This window comes from Lepidochelys kempii, chromosome 2 (genome assembly GCF_965140285.1).
Source record: "Lepidochelys kempii isolate rLepKem1 chromosome 2, rLepKem1.hap1, whole genome shotgun sequence".
NCBI classification, from domain to species: domain Eukaryota; kingdom Metazoa; phylum Chordata; order Testudines; family Cheloniidae; genus Lepidochelys; species Lepidochelys kempii.
Genome location: NC_136381.1, coordinates 111,861,053 through 111,884,605, shown reverse-complemented (window position 1 = coordinate 111,884,605; position 23,553 = coordinate 111,861,053). Strand labels below are relative to the sequence as shown.

Genomic DNA, 23,553 nt, shown 5'->3' with positions numbered 1-23,553 from the left:
TTGTAATGATAGTTTGGTTTCTGCTATTTACCAAGCAAGGATTCGTAAGCTTGTTTAAACATTCCTAAATAAAGAGTTAAAAAATAAAAATGAAGCTTGTTTTATTTTACTTAGAATAATCTTTACTTTAAAATTAATTTCAATGCTATACTTCATAAACAATGCACATTTTGTACATATGGGCTCAAGCTGAGACTTTATCTTAACATACAAAATAATAAAGCAGTACATTTCAAAAGTACTACTATTAACTGCAATTTGTCCCTTCATACAGTTTGGCAAACATTGCTTATTGTTATAAAAAGGTGACAAGTTCCAAGACTTCTTTGCTACTTGTTTCACAAAGAAATCTTTTAACCACAAAAGCAGAACTTTCTGCCTCGAGACAAGAGTTCTAAGCCAATCAGGAATTGAATGTCTTCAGATCCTGGGCTGCGTTCCAATGCAACAGTCAGTGATTTGTTAGACATGCCTAGTAGCTATTAGTCAGGGGTTACTCGCAGTCAATGACCTAAAGTTACATTACCATCACTTTACCATAGGGAGCCATACATCCTCCTCTGAAGCCTCATTGCTAAAACAAGTACAGAAGAGCCACTCCTAGTCACTTCTGAGGTTTTAAAGTTTAACAAACTCATCTGAAAGTATAAGCTAAAACTGCTTCTGAAGTCTGCCAATCATCTTGGATCACAACTTCAAACCTATTTGCTTCCCAACTCTAAAATCCCATTTGCCTTCTGTTAGAAAATTGTTTTATAGCAAGTTCTTTGATACAGCAAACACCACCTCTTAAACCCCAATTCCTTCGAATTCAATGGAGCAAGAACCCTGCTACAGTGATCACTTGACAGTATAGGTTATTCTAATGAACAAACTACTTTAACCAAGCCTGGACAATCTATTAAAACGTCTATTTACAAATGCAAAAAAATATTTTGAAAACCATGAAAGATGGAAATGTCTTTTAAACTGTGTTAGAACATAAACTGGTAATGTTTCAGATAAAATGAAAAAGTATATTCTCTCTCAAAGGAATTTATTTCCTACTCAAAGAATAACAGAAACCTCAAAGACTGGAAAAGTATACAACATATGTCCTTGAAATAGGCCTGCTCTTTTCTACATGTCTGAGAAAGCTTGCTTGGGAAATTTGAGCTGCCACAGCATATTATTTCAATAGATCTATGCCTGCATTGACCATTTTACCTTTTATTTCAATGGAAACCAGTCTAAATTTGTGAACTTTGCAGCCGGAGTTCACCACAATAAAGGATTTAGATTTTAAAAAAACCAGCAGCCAGCCAATAAACTGAAACCCAGATTAGAGCACCGATAAAAGCAACTGTTTCCCCACTCTTTAAAAGGAAGAAAAATTTAGTAGGCATAAGATACTTCATGCACACCTCCATTTACTTAACTAATGGCAGCTGTTTCATGGCCATAAAGGTTACACAAATTAATCTGCTATGCCCTGGAAAGCCTAGCAATGCAAAGAAAAATAAAGACCATAGAAAATATTTAAGAGTTTAAACTTTTATTTTCCACTATTTTCCATGTAGGCAAGAAAGAGAGGGTACTATTAAGTCAAAACAGCTTTCTGACATCTATTTGAAAGAAGTTGTTTTGAATACGTAACTGACATAAGAATTGTAGACAACATTGTAAACTGAACACTCAGGCCATGACTACGCTACAGCTGTAAAGCCACAGTGGAGGCACTTCCTACATCGATGAAAGGCTTTTCTTGATGTACTTAATCCACCTGTCTGAGAAGCGATAGCTAGGTCAATGGAAGACTTCTTCTTCTGTCAACCTTACTAAATCTACACCAGGGGTTAGGCTGACCTAACTATGGTGCTCAGAGCATCAAATTTTTCATGGACCTGAGCAATGTAGCAAGGTCAATCTAACTTCTGTGCATAGACCAGGCCTCTGAGTTGAATAATAAGTGTTAGCATACAGAGTTCTTTCTAATGAAATGGTAAAATTGCCTATTTGTGTTCTAACTTTAAAACCATTCAAAAAGGGGCAAAAAAACAGTGTTTGACAACTGTCACTCCAGCTCTTCAGTATTGTAGTATCTAGTAATTTACAGCTAACATGCTTTTGTAATTTAAAAACAAGTGTGGTATTTAGTTAATTTAAGGAAAATCCAGGGCTGTGATCTGCATACGTCATGGTGTCAAGGTGTGAAAAACATAAGCTAACTTCAGAGGCAATATTTAATGTGGTACAAGCTAGACCTCCTGGCCTTATCTACACTGAAGAAATTGTCATGTTAACCACCGTTCAAGACCACTTGACAGCCAACATATTTTTACATACAAAATTTTCATCAACAATGCACAGGCATTTGCACAACTGCTTTGAATAAAGCTGACTTTCACGTCATCCATCCCTGTGTTATCTGCATGGTTGCAATGTCAATGAAGAATACAAGGTGTTGCAGCTGTAGTGGTACAAATGACCCTCCAAACATGCCAGTGCACCTGCTCATTATTCAGTGACAGCTCAGACAAGCTTCTGGCCTGCTCTCCCTCCTCAATGTCTTCCCCTTACACAGGCCTGAGAATGCCATGGCATCTGCAGTGAGTGTGAGAGAATGTGTACCAGGCTGTAGCTCCTGGCCTTCAGGGACCACATGTAGTACTTTCTATAGGACAGAAATACTGGAACCAAATGAATTAAACCAGAAATGTGACCACAAGAAAAACAGACATTATGCAGTTCCAGAGTGCTGTGTATATCCAAAAGAGGATTGCTTAGTGAGGCCTCTCCAGTTGCAACTTGCACCATTGTAACCCCACCAGTTCAGTTAATAGTTTAATTATCTAACACAGGTGCAACCTAAAAGACCTACTTACATCAATGTGAGTGCAAAAAGGTTTATGTTTGTGTAATTTACACAACAAAGTTAGGTGGTCTCAAGCCTGGTCTAAACCTAAAATTTAGGCTGACTTAGCTACCCTGAGAGATGCAGTTAAGACAACCTAAGTTCTAGTATAGATGCTATGACTTCAATGCAAGAAGTCTTCTGTTAACCTAGCCACCACCTCTCGTGGGGATGAATTAACAATAAAACAGAAAAATCCCTTCCATCACTGTAGCAAGTGTCTACAGTACTGTATAGGCACACAGCTGCAGCGCTGTAGCTGGGGCACTATAACGTTTGGAGTATAGACAAGCCCTCAGTTAAAACTAAGTTTGTCCTTTTTTATTATAAGGGAAGTCTTTTCATTTTCTCTGACTTTTTCAACCAGAGAAATATCAAGAATGTCAAGCCAGTTCTTCCCTTGTTATACAGGACTTTTGGAAGTTCTCGGGCTTTAGACCGTGAGCTCTGACACCTTAACTGAATACTCAGGAGTATTCTATCTTTATAAAAGGATTCTCTCGCTCTCAAATGTTCATTGGAATTCAATATGTAAAAAGTACCAATCAAACTCCTTCCCCTCTCAACTGCTGTACTTGCATGAAGTTGTCAAGGCAGTTTCACTAAATCTCTGGATGACCAAGAATTTCCAAGATAGAAAGGATTTGAATTTATATTATAAAACAAATTAAAAAAATTCAGATCTTCATACATCATAAAGAGGGGAAAAAGGACACATCTAATATGTAATCTTCCTGAGTAATAAGCATTCAGATCAGACCATCAGCCACACCGCACAAATGAATTAGCTGAAAATTTCTGGTAAAATGAAGAGTGAAATACCCGACAATCCTGGTATATGCATGTTCATAATAAACTTGAATTTCACATTAAGATAGTGGATCATCATATTTTGTGCTATTTGTTTTCAGACAGTAGAGTTCATCAGTTTATGGCCCCCATCTAACACTAGAACCTAATGGCTGACAGAAATTAAATATACAAATGCTTTATGTTGCTAGTTCAAAAGGAAGAAAGTTATTGACCCCTCCAAATGAAGATGTGAGACATTTTCTCGTGTAAATTAAAATCAATAAGGCTTCATTACTATTTTTGCTGGAGTTTGGAACTCAAAAGATTGGTAACGATGCATTTTTCTGAAATGTAATGCATCGTCAATTTAGTTATTGTGCTTTGTTAGTACACCTCTACCTGATATAACACGACCCGATATAACACGGGTGCACATACAACGCCGTAAAGCTCTGACACGCTGCTCTGAGCAGCATGTTAAGGATGCCGGGCCGGGGCATTGGATAAGGGGCAGAGGGTCTCAGGGGTGGTCAGGGGCTCCCTCCCACCCCCAGGGTCTGGGAGGCAGGAGCTGTGGGGGGGCACTTTTGGGGGCCCCGCAGTCCCAGAGTGGCCCGGGTGATTAGTGGGGAGCCGGAAGCAACCCACCCCACTTCCCTCACCCCAGCCCCAGCCATGTTGCTTGGGGGAGGGGGCTTGCAGGAAAGGATTCCCCCCCGCACTCACCGGCAGCAGAGCAGCCCAGCCCCAGCCCGCTCCCAGCCACGGCACTCCACTTCCCGCTGCAGGTGAGTGCGGGACCTTTCCCCAACACACCACCCCACCCCACAGTGACACAGCTGGGACAAGGAAAGTGGAGCGGGCTGGGGCTGAATCGCTCTGCTTTCCACCACCAGTGAGTATGGGGGGGCATCCTTTCCCCAACCTCCCCACAATCACCAGCGGCGGAAGTGGAGCACCACGGCTGGGAGGTGGCAGAGTGGAGCGGGCTGGGGCCGCATTGCTCCGGTTCCCGCCGCTGCTGGTGAGTGCCTGTCAGGGTGCGGGGTGTGTGGATAGGGGTCGGAGCAGGGGGGTTAAGTAGGGAGTGGGGTCCTGGGGGTGATTAGGGGAGTCTCTGGAGGGGGCGGTCAGGAAACAAGGAACAGGGGGGCCAAAGCAAGTTCGATATAACACTGTCTCACCTATAACACTGAGATTTTTAGTTTCATGAGGACCGCATTATAACGGGGTAGAGGTGTATGTCTTCTACAGGAGAAATAAAACAGCTGTTCCTTTTGTAGCTTGAGAGAGGACCTACAGCTGTTTGAAAATTATTGTAATATGACACTAGACTAAGAAGTTTAGCAAGTTTAAGCATTGTGTGAGAAGCCACTTCCTACACAAGCAGTTCAGAATGACCTGCAGTAACATGCTGGAAGAGAGGTTACTATCGGGCATGCAAACTCAGTATAAATATCACATGCTACCTCCTGTATTTCTCTTTCACTTGTAGCAATAAATATGTATGGAATTAACTATGCTGTTCTTAGCTCTCATACTTAGCTACATATTATGAATAAGTTACCCTTCCTCTTCAAGCTCCAAAAAAGACAGAGAACAATACATTTAAAGTCATGTTAGGTTTTCACAGCAAGCTATATATACAGCTCAAAAGCAAGTAAGTTGAATATAAGAGGTACTAAATGATTGATATAGACAACGTACAGCTACTTTACAGTATTAAATTACAGAACATGAAAATGTGAAATGAAGTTCACTCAAGATTGGATTCATCTTACCTTGTCTGTTCTTGCAAAATAAGATGTGGTTCTACAAAAAACTTGACACGCAGTTTAAATCGGTAAGGAGCTAGTCCATCCATCTGCTGGGAGATCCTATTTCTCAAATTCAGCCATAAACTCTCTCCTTTGCTGCCCGTGAACTGCAGTCCAAAGTAATCAACTTCTATAATCCCCAACCTTCTGCATACCTATAACAAAAATTGAAGTTTTGTACAAGTGTCTCTACAACATAGGTAATACCAAACCCATTACCCAAACACAGAAGTTTAGCTTTTTAAAAACTGCTCTCACACGTTACAAAATCTCAACACTCAAATAATAAATTTATCTTACTGAATCACTTTTCAGAAGAATCATAGAATATTAGGGTTGGAAGAGACCTCAGGAGCTCATCTAGTCCAATCCCCTGCTCATAGCATAAGTAGTCATCAAAACTAAGCAAAGCATTAAAGAAGCTGTCCAGATGGCAACCTACAAATATATATGTATATAAATATGAAATGGCAATAAAAACAGGAGGCACCTCTGTTGGTCCACAACACATATCACAAGAGTTATCGCTATTTCCCCCCTCAAACCTGGGCATCTAAGCAAGAGTGAGTGACCTGATTCTCCATGATGCGGAGTGTGGAAATTAGATGACTAAGGAGAAGTATGACAGAGATCTATAGAATAATGAATGATGAAGAGAAAGTAAATAAGTAAGTGTTATTTACCCCCGCACACACACCGAAGAACCAGGTTACCCAAATAAATTAATAGGCAGCAGGTTTAAAAACAAACAAAATAACGTATTTCTCCACACAAGGCAGTCAACCTGTGAAAGTCCTTGCCGGGGATATTGTGAGAGCCAACAGGGTTCAACAAAGAATTAGTTAAGTTCACCAAGGATAGCTCTATCAATGGCTATTAGCTAAGACGGTCAGGGAACCGATCCCATGCTCAGAGCCTAGGTGTCCCTAGCCTCTGACTGCCAGATGCTTGAGCTGGAGAACAGGGAACCCACAGTGACGGGCTCACTGGATAACTGCCCTGTTCATGCCATCCGCAGCACCTGGCGCTGGTCACTGCCTGCAGACTAGGGTACTGGGCTAGATGGACCGTTGGTCCGACCCAGCACAACCCTTCTTCTGAGCATCAGCAACGCCCAAGGAAGCCAAGGGCACTTCTGAAAACCAGGCTACTTGTTTAGGTGCCTAACACAGGCGGAGCGACCCAGGTCTGACTATTTTGGCCACCGTGGAGTCAACTGAGCAGGCAGCACGGTTCAACGGAGGCAGGGAGGACGGACAGATCAGAGGCAGCAGGGTAGCCCCCCTCCCGGCCACGTGTCTAATGTTTAGGTGAATGTTTGCGGTGCCACGCGAGAGAACCCCCGAGCACAAGCCGGGGTCCTGCCTCGGGGTGTCTCCAGGCGCTGGGGGGGTCCCTCCCCGCTCCCCGCCCCCTAAGCCTGGGAAGGGCGAACTCGCCGCAAGGGGAGGGGATGGGAGGAGAGACGCTGAGGCCTCTCCCCACCCCGCCCCGCGGGGTCCCCACCCGGGGGCAGACCGAGCACCCGAGAGCGCAGCAGCCTCTGCGGCCAACATGGAGGAGGCCTGGGGAGACTCGCCTCAGGGAAGCGACAGAAGCACCAGCCGCTCCTCCTGGCCCCCGATCCCCTTCCCGTGCAGACACCCCCCCGCTCCCGCGCAGCAACCGGCCCGCGGAGGGCGCGTTAGCTAAGGTGCGCGCGCGAGGGGCTGCCGCCGCCGCGTGACGGGAGGAGCCGCGGGGAGTGGGGGGGGGGAGGGGGTCGGTCGCGATCTCCGCAACGGCGGCGTTGGGCCGTTGGGGAGCCGCGCGGCTGGGAGCCCCCGGGGCGGCGCCTCACCTGGTTGAGGCAGTCCTCGCCGTTGGCTTTGGGCTCCACCTCCACCTCCATCACCACCGCGTCCGGCCTGGTCACATAGCACAGCATGGCTGGGGCAGACATCCACCGCCAGCGCGGCCCCCGCCTCGGACACCGGAGCCGGAGCCGCTGCCGTCGCCGACCCAGCCACACACCCTGCCCGGCGCGCCGCCGCCGCGGCGTGTCCCCTCCCAGTCCCGCGGCCACTCGTGCGCGCTCGCTCGCCCGCCTGCCTCCGGTGTCGCCTCCGCCCTGCGCTCCTGCCGCCGCGCTCCGACCGGCTGCCGGCGCTGGCGCCCCCCCCATATATCCGCTCCGCCTCCCCGCCTCCGCCGCCGACCGGCAAAAGCCGGCCAATCCCAACGCGTCTCTCATCGCGGCAGACGGTCGCTCTCGCCAATCAGAGCGAGGCTCTCTTGCGACCCCGGGGGCGGTTTGTTGTTGCTGCTCCCTGACTCCCCCTGCTGGGCTACAGTGGGGTGGGGCCTGCTGCGTCCAACGGGCCTCTCTGTCCCCAGGATGCAGGGGAAGCAGCCGCCTGGCCCCACCCCTGACAGGCCCTGGAGGTCTCTGGGGCTGCACAGAGCCAGGCTGTCCTAAACCTCTTCAAGCAGGGAGCCAGCCACGCTGAGGCTTGGGCTGCACTTCAACATTATATCTCCTTGTATTAGCAGCTTACTCACACCCCATTTCACTGAGCTATGCCCCCAACCCCCTGGTGTGGACGCAGCTGGCTCAACGGATGCGTGCGGTTCTTGCCAGACTGAATGGTGCTCAGGGTGGTGGCCTTCCTACGCCAACAGAAAACCCCCTTCTGGCAGCGTAGGCTGCCTCTACCCTACCAGGCTGTGCTGACATAACTGGGCTGGCATAGGGTCCGTAGCATAGACGTAGCCTAAAAGCTAGTCTTCCCATGGCGTTGTTCTGAAATAGCTATTCATGAATAACGGCCTTTGTGGACACTTCTATTCTGAAATAAGAGGGATTTTTCCCAAATTAGTCCAGTCCACTTTAGAGTTCTGTCTGGAGTCTCTGCTGGTGGGTCTGGGGATGTGTCTGCACTGGCGGTAGGTGTCTGGCCACAGTTATGCTGTGTAAAGTGACCAGGCTGGATGTGGTGGCAGGCCCCATGAGAGAACGTTTGGGCTGTAGTACATCATGTTTGCTGTGGCCCCATCCCCTCTCGTTTCACTTTATTTACACAGATGCTACAACATTTGGGGGATCCTGTGAGCTTGGGGCCCTGGTACAACTGTTCCCCCTTCCCTTCTGTCAGCACTGTGTGGCAGTGATGGAGGAGGTTGAGGTAAAAGGCAACAACAAGGACTGTCTCAGAATTATTCATTTCAGAGTACAATATACAATTATAAAAATGTATTTTGGTATCTTATTTCTAGGCTAAAATGATGCATCTGATTCTGTGACTGGAAAATAATTTGAGATACCAATATTAAGATTAACACTATTATCTCTGCTATGTCCACCTTTGTTCCTGATTATACCATTTATTTCATCGTGCACAAGGCACAGGAGATGGGGCAAACTGTGCAAAGTGGCCACAGACTAAAGTTCACCAACCTCCATGCACTGTGATGCTGCATCTGGGCACAAAGGATGATAGGCTGTCCTTGTATACAGAACTCAGTAGATATGAACCATTGTAATAGACAGTGTGGGCTGGCTAGAGGAAAAACACCTGCACTAGATAATTACCTAAAAGTATGCATTTGACAAAGGCACAGAACATGTGTGAAGTAAAATAGCTTCTAGCTGAGTGGTGGGCAACTTGTGGCCAATCAGGGTAATCTGCAGGCGGGCCACGGCCACTGGGAGCTGTGGGTGGCCATGCCTGCAGCCTGTCAATATAAACAAACTGTCTCGTGGCCCGCCAGCGGATTACCCTGATTGGCCATGTGCAGTTTGTGGGCCGCAGGTTGCGCACCACTGCTCTAGCTGCTTTAACCTACGTAGGGAATAATATAAGCCAGTATGAAAGTAAAGAACACATCAGCAGACAGGGGAGGTCCCAGAAAGAGGTAGCAGTCCAAGTGAATAATAGGCAGCACAGAGCGAATAGGAATAGGCAGTCTGTCAAGAATAAAATAGGGTTCTGGAAAAACTTCTTGAGACTAAATGGAAAAAAGAGTAGAGAACTAACTAGTGGAATGTCACCACATGGATGGACATTAATGTTCTCACTGCAGTTAATTCTGTATGGCACATCTGCTTCTGTCTCTCTGGGTATTTGTTCTGCATCCATCAGCATAGCATTTGACCACTATTATTAATTAGTATTACAGTAACTCCTGGATGCTACTCTCGAACAGGTCCCCCTGTATTGTCCATTCCTGATTTGGTGGCAGCCACACAAGAGACATGAGCAGAACAATTCCCAAGCTGCTGTGCTATCCTAGCTATCAGTGGGGGATGCTGCTCTACGAAGGCTGCCAAGCAGGCTCTGGTAATCACAGACACCTTGTCAATTTCTGCATCTCTGTAACAAACAGAAGCATACCCTTTGATGGGCAGGTTGAGCACCAACTGGTTCCTACCAATACTGGTTATACATGATGCAATTTACGATCCATTTGGGAAGCACAGTCACATGCATGTGACATACAATGTTTTTTGCATAGTTGTGTGGGTTTGTTTTTTTAACTTGTCCACTGATCAGAACAATGAAGGTTTCTGTATTATGCGTCCCTCTCTTGTCCTATATTTTTTCCTGTCTCTCCCCCACTCTTATTCCTTGCTTTCTCACTTTGGCAATGCCTTTAAAGTGCATTGAGATCCCTAAAAGAAAAGCACTACAGAAGTACAGTGTACCATCATTACTACTTTAACTCTTTCTTTTGTTCCTGTTTATTTCCTGTGTCTGTCTCTTCTTATTCTGGGTCAAACTACCAGCAGCAGCCAAGAAATAAACTTTACTGCCAGATGTGAGGTGGAATGAAACTGACCAGGATCACATGATTCCAGTCCGTTCCTTTTGGCAGCTTCTCCTGGGGTAAAACTTCTGTGTGTGTGAGAACAGTCATAGAGCAAGGCTGTTTCTTGGAATTGTCTTGATTGCTAGTGCACATCATTCATGTGGAAGGTGGTGTATGAATGGAGACACATGGAGGGCGGCTTAGAATGAGAAGCTAGTCCAACACAATCATAGAAATGTAGGGCTGGAAGGGTCTTTGAGAAGTTATCAAATTCAATCCCCTGCACTGAGGCAGGACCAAGTAAATCTAGACCATTCCTGACAGGTGCTTGTCCAGCCTGTTCTTAAAAACTGCCAGTGACAGGGGTTCCACAGCTACCCTTGGAAGACTATTCCAGAGCCTAACTAGCTGTCATAAATATAAAGGGAAGGGTAAACACCTTTAAAATCCCTCCTGGCCAGAGGAAAAACCCTTTCACCTGTAAAGGGTTAAGAAGCTAGGATAACCTCGCTAGCACCTGACCACAATGACCAATGAGGTACAAGATACTTTCAAAGCAGGGGGGGAGAAACAGAGGTTCTCTGTCTGTGTGATGCTTTTGCTGGGAACAGAAAAGGAATGGAGTCTTAGAACCTAGTAAGTCATCTAGCTAGATATGTGTTAGATTCTGTTTTGTTTAAATGGCTGATAAAATAAGCTATGCTGAATGGAATGTATATTCCGGTTTGTGTGTCTTTTTGTAACTTAAGGTTTTGCCTAGAGTTTTGCCTATGTTTTGAATCTGATTACGCTGTAAGGTATTTACCATCCTGATTTTGCAGAGGTGATTCTTTTACTTTTTCTTCAATTAAAATTCTTCTAAGAACCTGATTGCTTTTTCATTGTTCTTAACATCCAAGGGTTTGGGTCTGTGTTCACCTATGCAAATTGTTCAGGATTTTTATCAAGCCCTCCCCAGGAAAGGGGGTGTAGGGTTTGGGAGGATTTTGGGGGGGGGGGGAGAAGAGAATACGACATTTCCAAGTGGGCTCTTCCCGTTATATATTTATTAGGTGCTTGGTGGTGGCAGCAATAAAGTCCAAGGGCAAAAGGTAAAATAGTTTGTAGCCTGGGGAAGTTTTAACCTAAGCTGGTTAAAAAAAAAAGCTTAGGGGGTTTTCATGCAGGTCCTCACATCTGTACCCTAGAGTTCAGAGTGGGGAAGGAACCTTGACACTAGCCTTATAGGTAGAAAGTTTTTCCTAATATCTAACCTAAATCTCCCTTGCCACAGATTAAGCCCAATACTTCTTGTCCTACCTTCAGTGGATGTGGAGAACAATTGATCACACAGCTCTTTATAAGAGCCCTTAACATATCTGAAGACTTATCAGGTCCCCCTAAGCCTTCTTATCTCAAGTCTAAACATGCCCAATTATTGTAAACTTCTCATAGATCAGGTTTTCTAAACCTTTTTATTGTTTTGTTGCTGTTCCCTGGAATCTCTCCAATTTATCTTCTTTCTTGAAGTATGGCATCCAGAACTGGAAACTGTACTCCAGCTGAAGCCTAACTGGTGCTGAGTAGAGCAGAACAAATATTTTCCATGTCTTACATAATACACCCCAGACCGATATTAGTCTTTTCCACAACTGCATGACATTGTTGACTCATTCAGTTTGTGATCCTCTATAACCCTCAGCTCCTTGTCAGCAATGTTATCCCCTAAACAGTCTCCCCCCCCTGTGTAGTTGTGCATTTGGGTTTTTTTCCTTCTTAAGTGAAGTACTATGCATATGTCTATTGAATTTCATCTTGTTGAATTTAGATCAGTTCTCCAATTTGTCAAGAACGTTTTGAAATTCTAACCCTATCCTCCAAGTCACTTGCAACTCCTCCCAGCTTGGTGTCATCTACAACTTGTATAAGTATACTCTCTGCTCTATTATCCAAGTCATTAATGAAAATATTGACCTGATGCTTTGAGGGGCACACTTATCTATCCATATAGACACAAATACTCTTTTGCAAATAAAAGGTCCTAATATTCTCAGATATCTTTCTTAACTTAAAAAAACTCCCAGGCCTGTTGTGCTAAATAGTATTCTCTGGGGAAGTGAATGTCAATGAGTGGAAGATGTTGCTTCTTCCAGCAGTGCAGATTTGCAATAACCAAAACATAATCATTGCTCTGTATTGAAATCAGAACAGCACATAACATCTTATGATGAGATGTTCTCTGCAGTTATTTGGTTGTCACCTTTCTTTTCTACCAAGCACTATCAGAGATACCTCTTCACCAAGATTGTCAGAAGTGACTAGTGACTTTGTATAGCTCAATTTTAGGATGCCCAACTTGAAATACTGAAGATTAATCCTCTTTAAAGCAAGTTCTGAGCAACCAGCCTCTGAAAATTGGGACCTCTGTATGTGTCTGAAGATGGGGACCCAGAAATGAGGGTCAAATTCAGGAGTGATATACATAGTGCTACATGTCAGTAAGTTGGTCTAAGTGTGTACAAGTTGGAGTAATTTACATGGGAGTGGGAAGAGGAGGTTGCAGTAGGTGGATAGAAGAAAGCCCTAGGAGGTTCTTTATTGTATATGTTCTTACACCTGTTACTTTTCCTGCTGAAACCCCTCCCTTCTGACACCAGCATGTAAAATGCACCAATTTACACAGATTTATATGAACATATCAGATGTAACATCCTTGGCCTAGAGATGTTAAGTGACATGCAAAAAGCTATACAAGGGTCAGGTGCAGAGTCAGGAATAGCACATACAAGTGCTGACACTCACTCCCCTTCTCTAAATACTGCGATTAGACGTTCACCCATACTTTTTGTATTTGCTTCCATCTATAAAAGCCAAACATTTTTCATGAGCATTCAATAATTTATGCAGTTCTGATGCTCAGGTTAACATGCCAGTTATTGATCACTGCAAAATTCTATGCAGATGCGGTGACATACAATCTGCTGCTACGTGTAGGATCTGCTCCTCTTATGTCATCTTCAACCTTTTAAAGATTCCTTGCAGAAAAATATATTCTCCCCCTCTCTCTGCACCTTCAGGAATTCTTAGCAGCATGCCACCTTTTAATCTGAGCTTGTTTTCCAGGTCACCAATTTAATTTGAGCATTTCACATTCTTTAGTGTTCTCAAAATAGAGTCATTTATTATTTTCATGTCTTTAAAATGTTCTTTCATGCTTTAGCAATGCTGAGCCAAAGCTTTCAGATTTTACATCAGTAGCCATTACCACCCAGATGACAAAAATCTTAACATTAGTCCTCACTATTGTATGTCTAACATCATTTGATAAATCAAATCTCTAACCCTCAATACATGACTGCTGGAATTTTGGGAACAATATGTTGATACTTAAAGGACACCAAAATTTATTTTTAGGCATAACACAGCATTTATCTTTCATCTTCCTGGGAAACTAACAAACACCATTTAGAAAAATCAGGACTGAGGGCATTAAGTTGCCAAAATAATAAAAGTAGGACACACAAAACAAGCAGGTAGCTGTTAAAAGCTGTGATCATGACTGACCAATATGTAATGAACAATAGACCTGATTCTGACACAGTCAACATTTGACATTTACCACACAGTAGCTGAGATGACCAGTTTCCTCCCATATTTAGAATAGAAAATACCTGTGCTAACTGTATGGCCAGCTACCACATATTGATTTTATAATTACTTCTCCTGTATCTCTTAAATTTTTAAAGGGACACAATCAGCATAATCTTTTTAATGCACTATTACAAATAACACCCAGTAAAGAGATTAGAGAATATAAGTATTACTTGGTGCATTTTATTCCACTTGTCTATAATCATTTTCACTGTTTCTTCTGTGAAGTCTATTAATTAGTCATCTTTCCCTTTTGTTTGTTTGAATAAAAATCACATTCACTGTTAAAATTTAAAAGTGCAAAAATCTGGTGGCAGAGCAGGTTTCATAGTGGATTGGTGTGGTAATGTAAGAGGTGTTTTCAGGAACATGTCAATTAAAAAGACAGACAGTCATCTCTTTTCTATGGTGAACAAAGGGGAGATATGAGAGGGGTCTGTAAAATCATGAATGGTGTGGAGAAAGTATTTACCCTTTCACATAACACAAGAACCAGGGGTCACCCAATGAAATTAACAGGCATCAGGTTTAAAAACAAACATAAGGAAGTACTTCTTCAAACAATGCACAGTCAACCTCTGGAACTCATGGCCAGGGGATGCTGTGAAGGCCAAAAAGTATAACTGAGTTTAAAAAAGAATTAGACAAGTTCATAAAGAAAGATAGGTCCATCAGTGGCTATTAGCCAAGACAGTTAGTAATGCAAACCCATGTTCTGGGTGTCCCATAATCTCTGACTGCCAGAAGCTGGGACTGGATCACAGGAGATGGATCACTTGATAATTGCCCGGTTCTGTTCATTCCCTTTGAAGCATCTGGCACTAGCCATTGTTGAATACTAGTCTAGATGGAACTCTGGTCTGACCTAGTTTGGCCATTCTTACATTCTACTCTCCTTTTGCTGTGTTTTTGCAATGTTGCTTTTGATTGTGTCTTTTTCTAATGGTGAGGCAGAAGGGAAGGCTTTAGGCTGCAGTTGTGCTTTCATGATCTCAGTTAACTGAAAATGGAAAGACACCTACAGTTGTTAAATATCCTGGGATCCACTTTCAGTATGAAATTGTGTACCTAAACTTTCCAGTAAAGCAGAGCCGGATGTCCCATTTCAGTGACCTAGTTTCTATTATAATGCTGATATATATTGACTTGATATTTCAATGCTGTTTGTGCACTGCTAAAGAACAATTTTCCAAAGAACATTGTTGTTTGATTCATTACCTACTTTATAAAGCCCAGATATCAGCTTATTAAATGACATTGTAAAGATATCATGCCAAGTATTGGAGCATCTTAATTTTCTGCTAATAAATAATTCTGCTAACTTATGTATATTTATATCATGTCCATTAAATTCATGGATCTATTTTCCTTTCTTATATAGTTCCATATTCTAGCAACAATACAAACCAAGACATGAGTTTTAAGGTGGTAACTTCACTATCCAGGTCAGTAAAGTAATGTGGCTTTCAGCCTCATTTTATGTAATACTATTACAGCCAGATTATTATTAGCCAGAATAGTACTGCTAGTTGGTTTTATGGTTTAACTACAGTTTTATTACTCTTTGCTGTTGGTTTTATGGGTATGATGCAAAGTTCAACTTACACATGCAAAAACTAGGTTAAAAACTTCATTAAGGCTGAAAAGTCAAGCACTCAGTAGTTAGGAAATGCCAGAATTAATATTGCCTGTGCAACCCCAAGTCGGCCCCTTTGTGTGCGTGAATTAGGACACAGTCTAACTACATGATCTCACGCTATTTTTTTCCTATCGCCTATGACCCCTACCTCATTCAGGGGCATAGAATGGATGGTGCTCAATGAGTGAGCAACTGTTCAATAGATCATTTTTTCTTGATTGTTCAATGTGTGGCTCCAGGTCTTGTTTACTGCCTACTTCAAACCTTGCTCTGAAGATAGAATTATCAATTTCCCCACAGGCTTTTTAATAGTGCTTATTGTTATGGTGTCAAAGAGCTTCACAGATATTAATGAATTTATTTTCACAAGACTCTTGTGAGATTAGGGAATATTTTTTCCCCTGAGAGATTAAGGTCAAAAGTCTATGATTTTGGGTGCCAAATTTAAGATGCCTAGGACCTTATTTTTCAGAGTAATAAACATTATATAGCACTTGATATGTTCAAAGCATAACACCCAGTGATTTCAGTTGCTGCTGTGGGTGCTCAGGGCTTCTGCAAATCAGACCCCAAGGCCTCATGTCAGACATCTAGAAAATGAGCAATGCAATTTGTAACCATCTGTTAAAAGTTTGGTTTAAGTGACTACATTAGCATCACATAGGAACTCTGTGGCACAGGCAGGGATACATAGCAGTTCTTCACTCACTTACCTTAGTCAGAGACCATCCTCACTTTTTCAGAAATCCCCTACATCATTCACTGTACACCTTCCAACTTCTGCAACAAATAAGGCAAGGGTCCTACAGATAAGTTTCCTTCACTACACAACCCTGATTCATCCCCATAGCGGGTCCATCCTATGCAATGAATGAGGCATAGGTCCTGTGGGAAGACCACTATGTGATCATGTAATCAAAAACTGTGTCATAATGAGCATACACAAGGGGGCAAATTTAGGTTGTAAAGACAACCTTACTTCTAGCATTTCCTAACTTCAGAGTGCTTGACTTTGCAACCTTAATAATATTCCTTTAATGTAGGTTTGTGCGTATCATTTTTAGTTTTTTTTAAAAATCTGAAACAGAAATTCCATCATGTGCATCATATGGACATCCATATGGGTCATCAGGATTGGAATTTAACCACATAATCTGCTGCTAACAGCATTAATGGAGTAATTGATAGCAGTAGTAGGTTGTAATCCTCTCTGTAGACCAGCACTAGAGAGGGCTGAGACATTTTGCCAGTAGGTTTCACAGATATTTGCTGACGGCAAAGGAATGATGAGACTCAGGAATCTGGGGTTCCATTCCAGACTATGGAAGGCTCATCTGCTCATTCATCCTGAGTGTGACCCCTTCTGCACTGTCTCAGTCCTGCCTCTTCCCTATCTGTGGCTCCTCATCCCAGTCCCATTCTCCTTACTTTGTCAGTCCCAGTCTCCACTTCTCAGGTGTCCAGTTCCTCACCCCAATTCCAATCTCCTTGTACCATCATTCCCAGTTCCCCTTTTCTCCCCACCATCTCTTTTTCCCCAGTCTCCTTGCCTAGCCAATTCCAGCCCCCCTCTTGGCTCTCCATCCAATCTGTCTCTCTCCTCTGGCCTCTAGTCGCCCCTTCCTCTCCCCTGACTCCAGTCCCCCTTTATTTCTTCTACCTGCTTCCCCCACCCATGTTCCCTTTCTTCACTGGCTCCTAGTCCAAATACCCCCTCCTCAGGCTTCTCACCTAGTGTCAGTGCCCGCTGAAGCTCTTCATCCCAATTTCTTTGCCAAGCCTTTGCAGATCCTCGTCTCATCAGGCTCTCTCCTCCATCCTGTCCTCCAATTCCACACATCACACCCTGCTGCCAACATTCACGGTCTCCACCGGCTCACAGTCCAAATATCATTCCCCAGGCTCCTCATAAAGTCTGTGTTACCTCCTCACTCCTCCTAAATGTTAACTTATTGCTTTTTGATTGGATTACATAACGTAAATGCTTCAACCAATCAGAAACCATTTAAACCATAAATGTAGTTTATAGCGACTATGCTGTACTTGTATGGATAAATTAGCTTCTGACTGGCCAATAAGTAATGAAATCATATTTGTCACTAAAGTGAGCAACTATGACACCCAGAGACATTATTGAGCAAGGTGATATTGTTGCAGTCATATTTGCAGATAGGCAATCACATTTTACTAATCTGATGGGTGAGCAGATGATCATTAATTCCCTGATAAAAGTTTCTCTCTCACTCACAAATAAAAAGGACCTATGCTAAAATACATGATTTTAGGGTTGTAGAGTTATTTGCTCAAAGACTAGTGTCATGGTGTGAGACTCACCCCTGCGGCGCCTCCTGCTGGTCTCTCAGGGGAATTAGCTCTTCTAGCCTCCAGAGCACCCTCTGCAGGCTGGTGTCCCACTTGCCACTGGGCCCAAGTCCCTCCTGGACCCCAGTGCCCCTTTCAGGTCAGGGTGTCTTCCCCTGGCAGTACCCCCACAGGTTTCTGGATCTCCGTTCCCCAGGGAACCCTCACCCACTATCCCCACCTCACCTCAGTATATGGCTATTGCCCAGTCACCACTAGACCCCATTCCCTGGGGCAGACTGCAGTATATAAGCCACTCATCACAGGCAAGGCGGGGGGGGGGGGGGGGGGTTGGACCTGCTGCCTCTGCCTACCCACAGGCTGTCCCCTGCAACTCCAGTACACTTTTTGGCCTTCCACTAGGCCTGCAGCCTGGGGGTTTCCAGGCCAGAGCTCCCCAGCATGTTCCACACCAGGTACTTTTTCAAGCTCCCCAGCAGCCAGGCCTATCTCCCACCACAGCTAGAGGAGACTCTCTGCTCTTGGCCCACTGCCCTCTTATAAGGGCCAGCTGAGCCTGATTGGGGTGTGGTCACAGCTGAGGCTGCTTCCCCCAGTCAGCCTGGGAATTGCTTGCTCCCAGCCACAGCCTTCTCCTGGGGTGTTTTAAGCCCTTTAAGGCCAGAGCAGGTGACCACCCCTCTACAATTAGGAAATACCAGGATTAAGGGAACAGAATGGAGGTTGCACGGACAACCTTCTGTTCCTTGTATACTAAGTGAATTTGTTATGGCAGCTGGTGAGATACAAATATGGAACCAATATGTGTTTTTTCTAAAGTTCCTTTTCAGTGTATAATCAGACTTTGAGCAACAAATACTGTCACCTCCTTGATTTACAAGACAATCTGATCATTGTTGAAACAAGAAGGAGAATTTTTCTTTTGTGTTTGGAACTTGCAGGCTTTGAGACTACTCAGTTAAATAATTGGCATGGCATTATCTGAACAGTGGACACAAAGACAGGAATCAAAAAGTCATCTGATTTTTATCTTGCATTTTGATTGGATGAAAGGATCCATTTATATTATAATAATTTCCTTATCCTGCAATAGCATTCTATTCGACTGACATGAGAGTTCTAAGAGCCACTTACAAGCTTTCAGAAATACACTTTTAGGTCAAACTCTTCAAATCAAATAATATTTTATGTCACACAGAGTGAACTACTCATGAAAAGAAATGGTTGTCTTCTGCCACTGAATTCAATAGCAGGAATTCCCTTGACTTCTTTTTTTAAAAGTTAGTTGTGAGAATAAATTATGAATATCCAAATTATGCCATTTTCCTCTTTTTTACTTTGCCTGTCATTTCCTGTGTAACATATGGTCACACATGAGATGTTTTATCAAGAGTTGTTTCCTCAAGTTATCAAAGTGGAGCATAAGACATTTATTTGTATTATATCTAATGTCAAATCTATAATATTTCTTTGATAATATATAACTTAAAACCTAGTTAAAAAGTTAACTTATACTATTCTTAGTCAGTGCTGAGTACATCAACTGATGTACCAGCATGATCCAAAACAAAATAGGGAAAACTACCTGGTTAATTTAATAATTAAATAATAAGTTAATAATTAAAGCTTATGCTCAAATAAATTTGTTAGTCTTTAAGGTGCCACAAGTACTCCTGTTCTTTTTACCTGGTTAATGCATCTCTGTAGTTATCAAATGTGCACTAAGCACTATTGTTTGCTGCATGTCAGATTCACTTTAAGGCTATTAATAGTGTTTGAGAAGACACAGCTGTGCCATCCTGGTCAGGTCACCCAGAATTGTGAGCCATTGTGTTCCTGCTTTGCCTCAGCAAGAATGAGCTTTGCTGCTGCTAAGCCATGTGTCAGCTCCCCTACACACCAGCTTCTGTGCCTTACCAGCAAACTCTTCAGGACTCTACCGGTCCAAACTTTGCCTTGCAAGTAACAATCAGTGAACCTCAATTCCCAAGTTCTCCAGAGACATCTTTCTGCAATGTCTGTCCCTCTCACTGGACACTCACAGAAGGTCAGTTCACTTCCTTCAAAGAGACAGAGCACTCATCAGCCTGTTAGATTAGCTGTGGAACCACACTTCACTTAAATAAAACAGCACTGAGATGGTTTTGTAATCAATTAATTCTTGTTTTATTAATACAGAACATAGGTTTAAGTGATTTCAAGTTAGAGTGAAAGACATGAAAGGTTACAAATAAAACACATATTTAGTGACTAAAACTTAACTTCAGCAAGTTACAATCTTTGTCTAAGCAGGTTTCTCACCTACAGTCAATTCCCAGAGAGATCCACCTTTTTCAGATTTTAAGAGCTATGGCCTCTTGTGTCCCTCAGACGATGGATGCCAAAATGACTTTGTTTCTGCTTATATTTCCCAAAGTCCATTGTCTCTATTTCAAGAGCCAGGAAGGCTTCCTGCGGATCCAGCCCCCATCCCCCGTCATGATCATTAAGTGGACATCTCCCCCATTTGCTAGTTTGTTGGCTTTGTTTACCTTCTGTGTAAATGTACATCTATTGTTTCTGGACTCAGCTTACTCAATTTACATTAGAGACACAGTCAAGCAGCAAAACAACATTTCTTTGTCTGGGATTGGCAAGCAGTTCATAACCCAGCCTAACACATTTTAAGAACATATTTCCAGCACACATCTAGAATTCTTTATATACCACCTGTACATATATCATGTAATAACGTTAGTGACAGTATAAGGTGTCATATGCAAACCGATCACACGTGACATGTTTTAGATACAGATTATGACAACAGTGAATTGGGGCAATGAGTATGTCACTCCTGGTGCGAGGTCAGCCCTGAAAGCCTGTTAGTTATGTATGCTCTAAAACAGTGGTTCTCAAAGCCGGTCCACCGCTTGTTCAGGGAAAGCCCCTGGCAGGCTGGACTGGTTTGTTTACTTGCCGTGTTCGCAGGTTCGGCCGATTGTGGCTCCCAGTGGCCGCAGTTTGCTGCTCCAGGCCAATGGGGGCTGCGGGAAGGGCGGCCAGCACGTCCCTTGGCCCGCGCCATTTCTCCCAGGCCCCATTGGCCTGGAACGAGTGGCGAACCGCGGCCAGTGGGAGCCGCGATCAGCTGAACCTGCAGACGCGACAGGTAAACAAACCCGTCTGGCCCGCCAGGGGCTTTCCCTGAACAAGCGGCGGACCGGCTTTGAGAACCACTGCTCAAAAAGACTTTAGGAATTAATATCCCAGTATTTAGCAAATGAAAGACAAGCAAATTAATGATCTGCCTGCCTTTGTTATTAGAGTATTTTGCACAAAGGCATTCTGATACACTACTACCATGCTATTGAAGTTATCTGCAGTCAAGACATTGGAGTGGATTATTCTCAGCCTTAGCTAATAAGACTGCAAAAAAAAAAAAAGTGTAACAAAGTCAGTTCCATGCAGTACCAGAATAACCTACTGTCATTAATCTTTTCTGTGAATAGATTTTTACAAAAAACAAAGGGCTTGATTTACTCTTCCTTACACCAGTTTCAGGATGATGTAACTTTCTAGGTTTACTTGGTCCTGCCACAGCGCAGGGGGCAGGACTTAATAGCTTCTCAAGGTCTCTTCCAGCTCTACATTTCTATAAGTCTCATTCTAATGCCGATGAATTCACTGTGAACACTTCTGATTTAGACTGGTAAGTCAGAGAAGAATCAGACTCCCAGTTTTTATGGAAAGTGCTCAGATACCATGGTAATACTAGGTGGTAAATTTGTTTGTGGATTTTGTTTGTTTGTTTTTATAATTTGCATTTTTTAAAAAAAGTTAAAATTAACACAATTAACCCCTGACAAATTTCCTAGTTGGTTACTAGCCAGAAGATTGATTCTACTGATCACTAGTGCTCAAAGTATGCATAAAGTATGAGGTAGGTGAGAGAGGGGCAGTTAATGAAGCTTGGAAACGTCATATAAATCAAGGGGTAAAATTAAAATAGTTCAGATACAGCTCTGAGTCTCAGTGAAACGAGCAGATATAGTTCAGACCTCTCAGATGAAATCTTGCTTCCTCCTCTGTGGTTAAGGATGCCCTCTTGTAGCAGAACTGCTGCAGATTGGCTGTACAGGGATGCAGGATTTGGGGAGTTAATATAGGGGAGTCAAGTCAAGGGTTCTCCCTACATGCCACTGTGTAGTGAGTATTTTGTGGCAGAGCCAGTGGTTCTGTCACTATGCAGTTCCACCAACCATTATTATCCACTGAAGGGGAAGGTGAAAGTGATAAAGGGGCTACTCCACTCTGGAGGCACAGAGTAGCTCTTCTGCTGTGGCATGATCAGGCAAGGGCTTCTTCCCTCGTATCCCTTGAGCAACTCCACAGCACAGAGTCTGGCTGCTCAAACTGGGTTATGGTACAGGCAGCATATTTAGCAAAAAAAGTTCAACTACAATATTTATTTTATCACTTACGTAAAGTTTATTTTAAAATATGTGCTTTGCATAATATCATTCTCGGACAGGGAAGGGTTAGTTGATTCATAATGTAAGTGATACAATCGATAGATCAAATTAATTGTTGCATGAAATCAATGAAAAGATTGCTGGTTTCATGAATCCAGTAAAGTGTTATTGATTTTCTGAACCATTTGTCTCAATTTTATACAAGTCAATGAAATAGATACTTATCAGTTTCTCAAATTTGTTACGTTCACATTAGGCTCAGGAAAATGACAGTGGTTTAGGAAATTTGTGAATTTATCTTCACACATCTTTCTGACTTGCAACACTGGCAAGCCCTTTGGACTCATGAACTCAATAAAAAAGGAGTAACATTTCATGAAATCAGTGAACACCTTTCTGAGGTGAGATATAGCATGTTTATTGCAAACATTTGCTAATGATTTTCGGGCAAATATCATATCTATTAAAAAAACCAATGGTTAGTTGAACTGTGCTGTATTTATTGTACATGTCTGTTAACCAGTTAATGAACTGAGAGAAAAAACGTGATGTGTCCCTTGATTATGCCATCATGGTTAGACATCCAAAATCCCAAGAGAGCCATTTAGGAGCATGTTTGCATAGTGAGCCATATGGCCACTGCTTCAGCCTATAGGCTGGAGTTGCAGCTCCAGCCCCTCCATGCTACTTGTATTGTGTGGTAGTGCCAGGTCCCAGAGCTCAGACCCATTGCTGCCCTCCAAGGGGCTTGTGCAAAAACAGTTTCAACAGTTTTCAGAGGTCACTGAGGCACCCCTGCATGGCTTCTTTGCTCACAGTTCTGGCTTGAATGGTGCAAAGGGCCTGGCACTGGCTCTTCAGTACCATGGATGAATTTTATCCTTTGGTGGATTAGAAGGATTAGGAGAAAATGGGAGTGGAGATGTAGGTGAGGACAAGATTACACATGACCTTGAAAGCAAAGACAAGGAGCCTGAATTTTTCTTTCTTTCTTTTTTTTTTTTGGTGGTGACAGGAAGGATCCGAGGAGAGGGGAATGTGACAGACTCTTTTATTATTTATTTCCTCCCCAGACAAGAAAATCTAAAACAGGAAACTTACTGGAACAGCTAAGTATAAGAAACCCTCTAAAAGCCTTTGGAAAAAAAACAACTTCAAATACATTATTTTGTACATGAAATGATAGAAAACTGGAACCATGAAAAAAATATAAAAAAACAT

At 43.1% G+C, this 23,553-nt stretch overlaps 1 protein-coding gene and 1 long non-coding RNA gene across 4 annotated transcripts in view; one reads left to right on the top strand and one right to left on the bottom strand.

Annotated features, from left to right (window-relative positions):
• Positions 1–7,658, bottom strand: part of MYLIP (myosin regulatory light chain interacting protein) — a 20,992-nt gene extending 13,334 nt beyond the window's left edge. Inside the window, exons 1-3 of one of the 3 annotated variants that reach the window (XM_073331961.1) lie at positions 7,343–7,429; positions 5,803–5,940; positions 5,467–5,657 (exon numbers count right to left, since the gene is read on the bottom strand). In XM_073331961.1, the coding sequence (XP_073188062.1) occupies positions 5,467–5,657; positions 5,803–5,826 (215 nt within the window). In that variant the 5' untranslated portion in view covers positions 5,827–5,940; positions 7,343–7,429. Of the gene's footprint in view, positions 1–5,466; positions 5,658–5,802; positions 7,284–7,342 lie in introns of those variants that run through there. The other 2 variants (XM_073331960.1, XM_073331963.2) reach the window with 2 other exon arrangements.
• On the top strand, positions 6,905–23,553 carry LOC140906974 (uncharacterized). Its single transcript, XR_012157325.2, has 3 exons — positions 6,905–7,195; positions 15,302–15,365; positions 23,348–23,553. It is a non-coding gene; the product is annotated as an uncharacterized LOC140906974 (long non-coding RNA).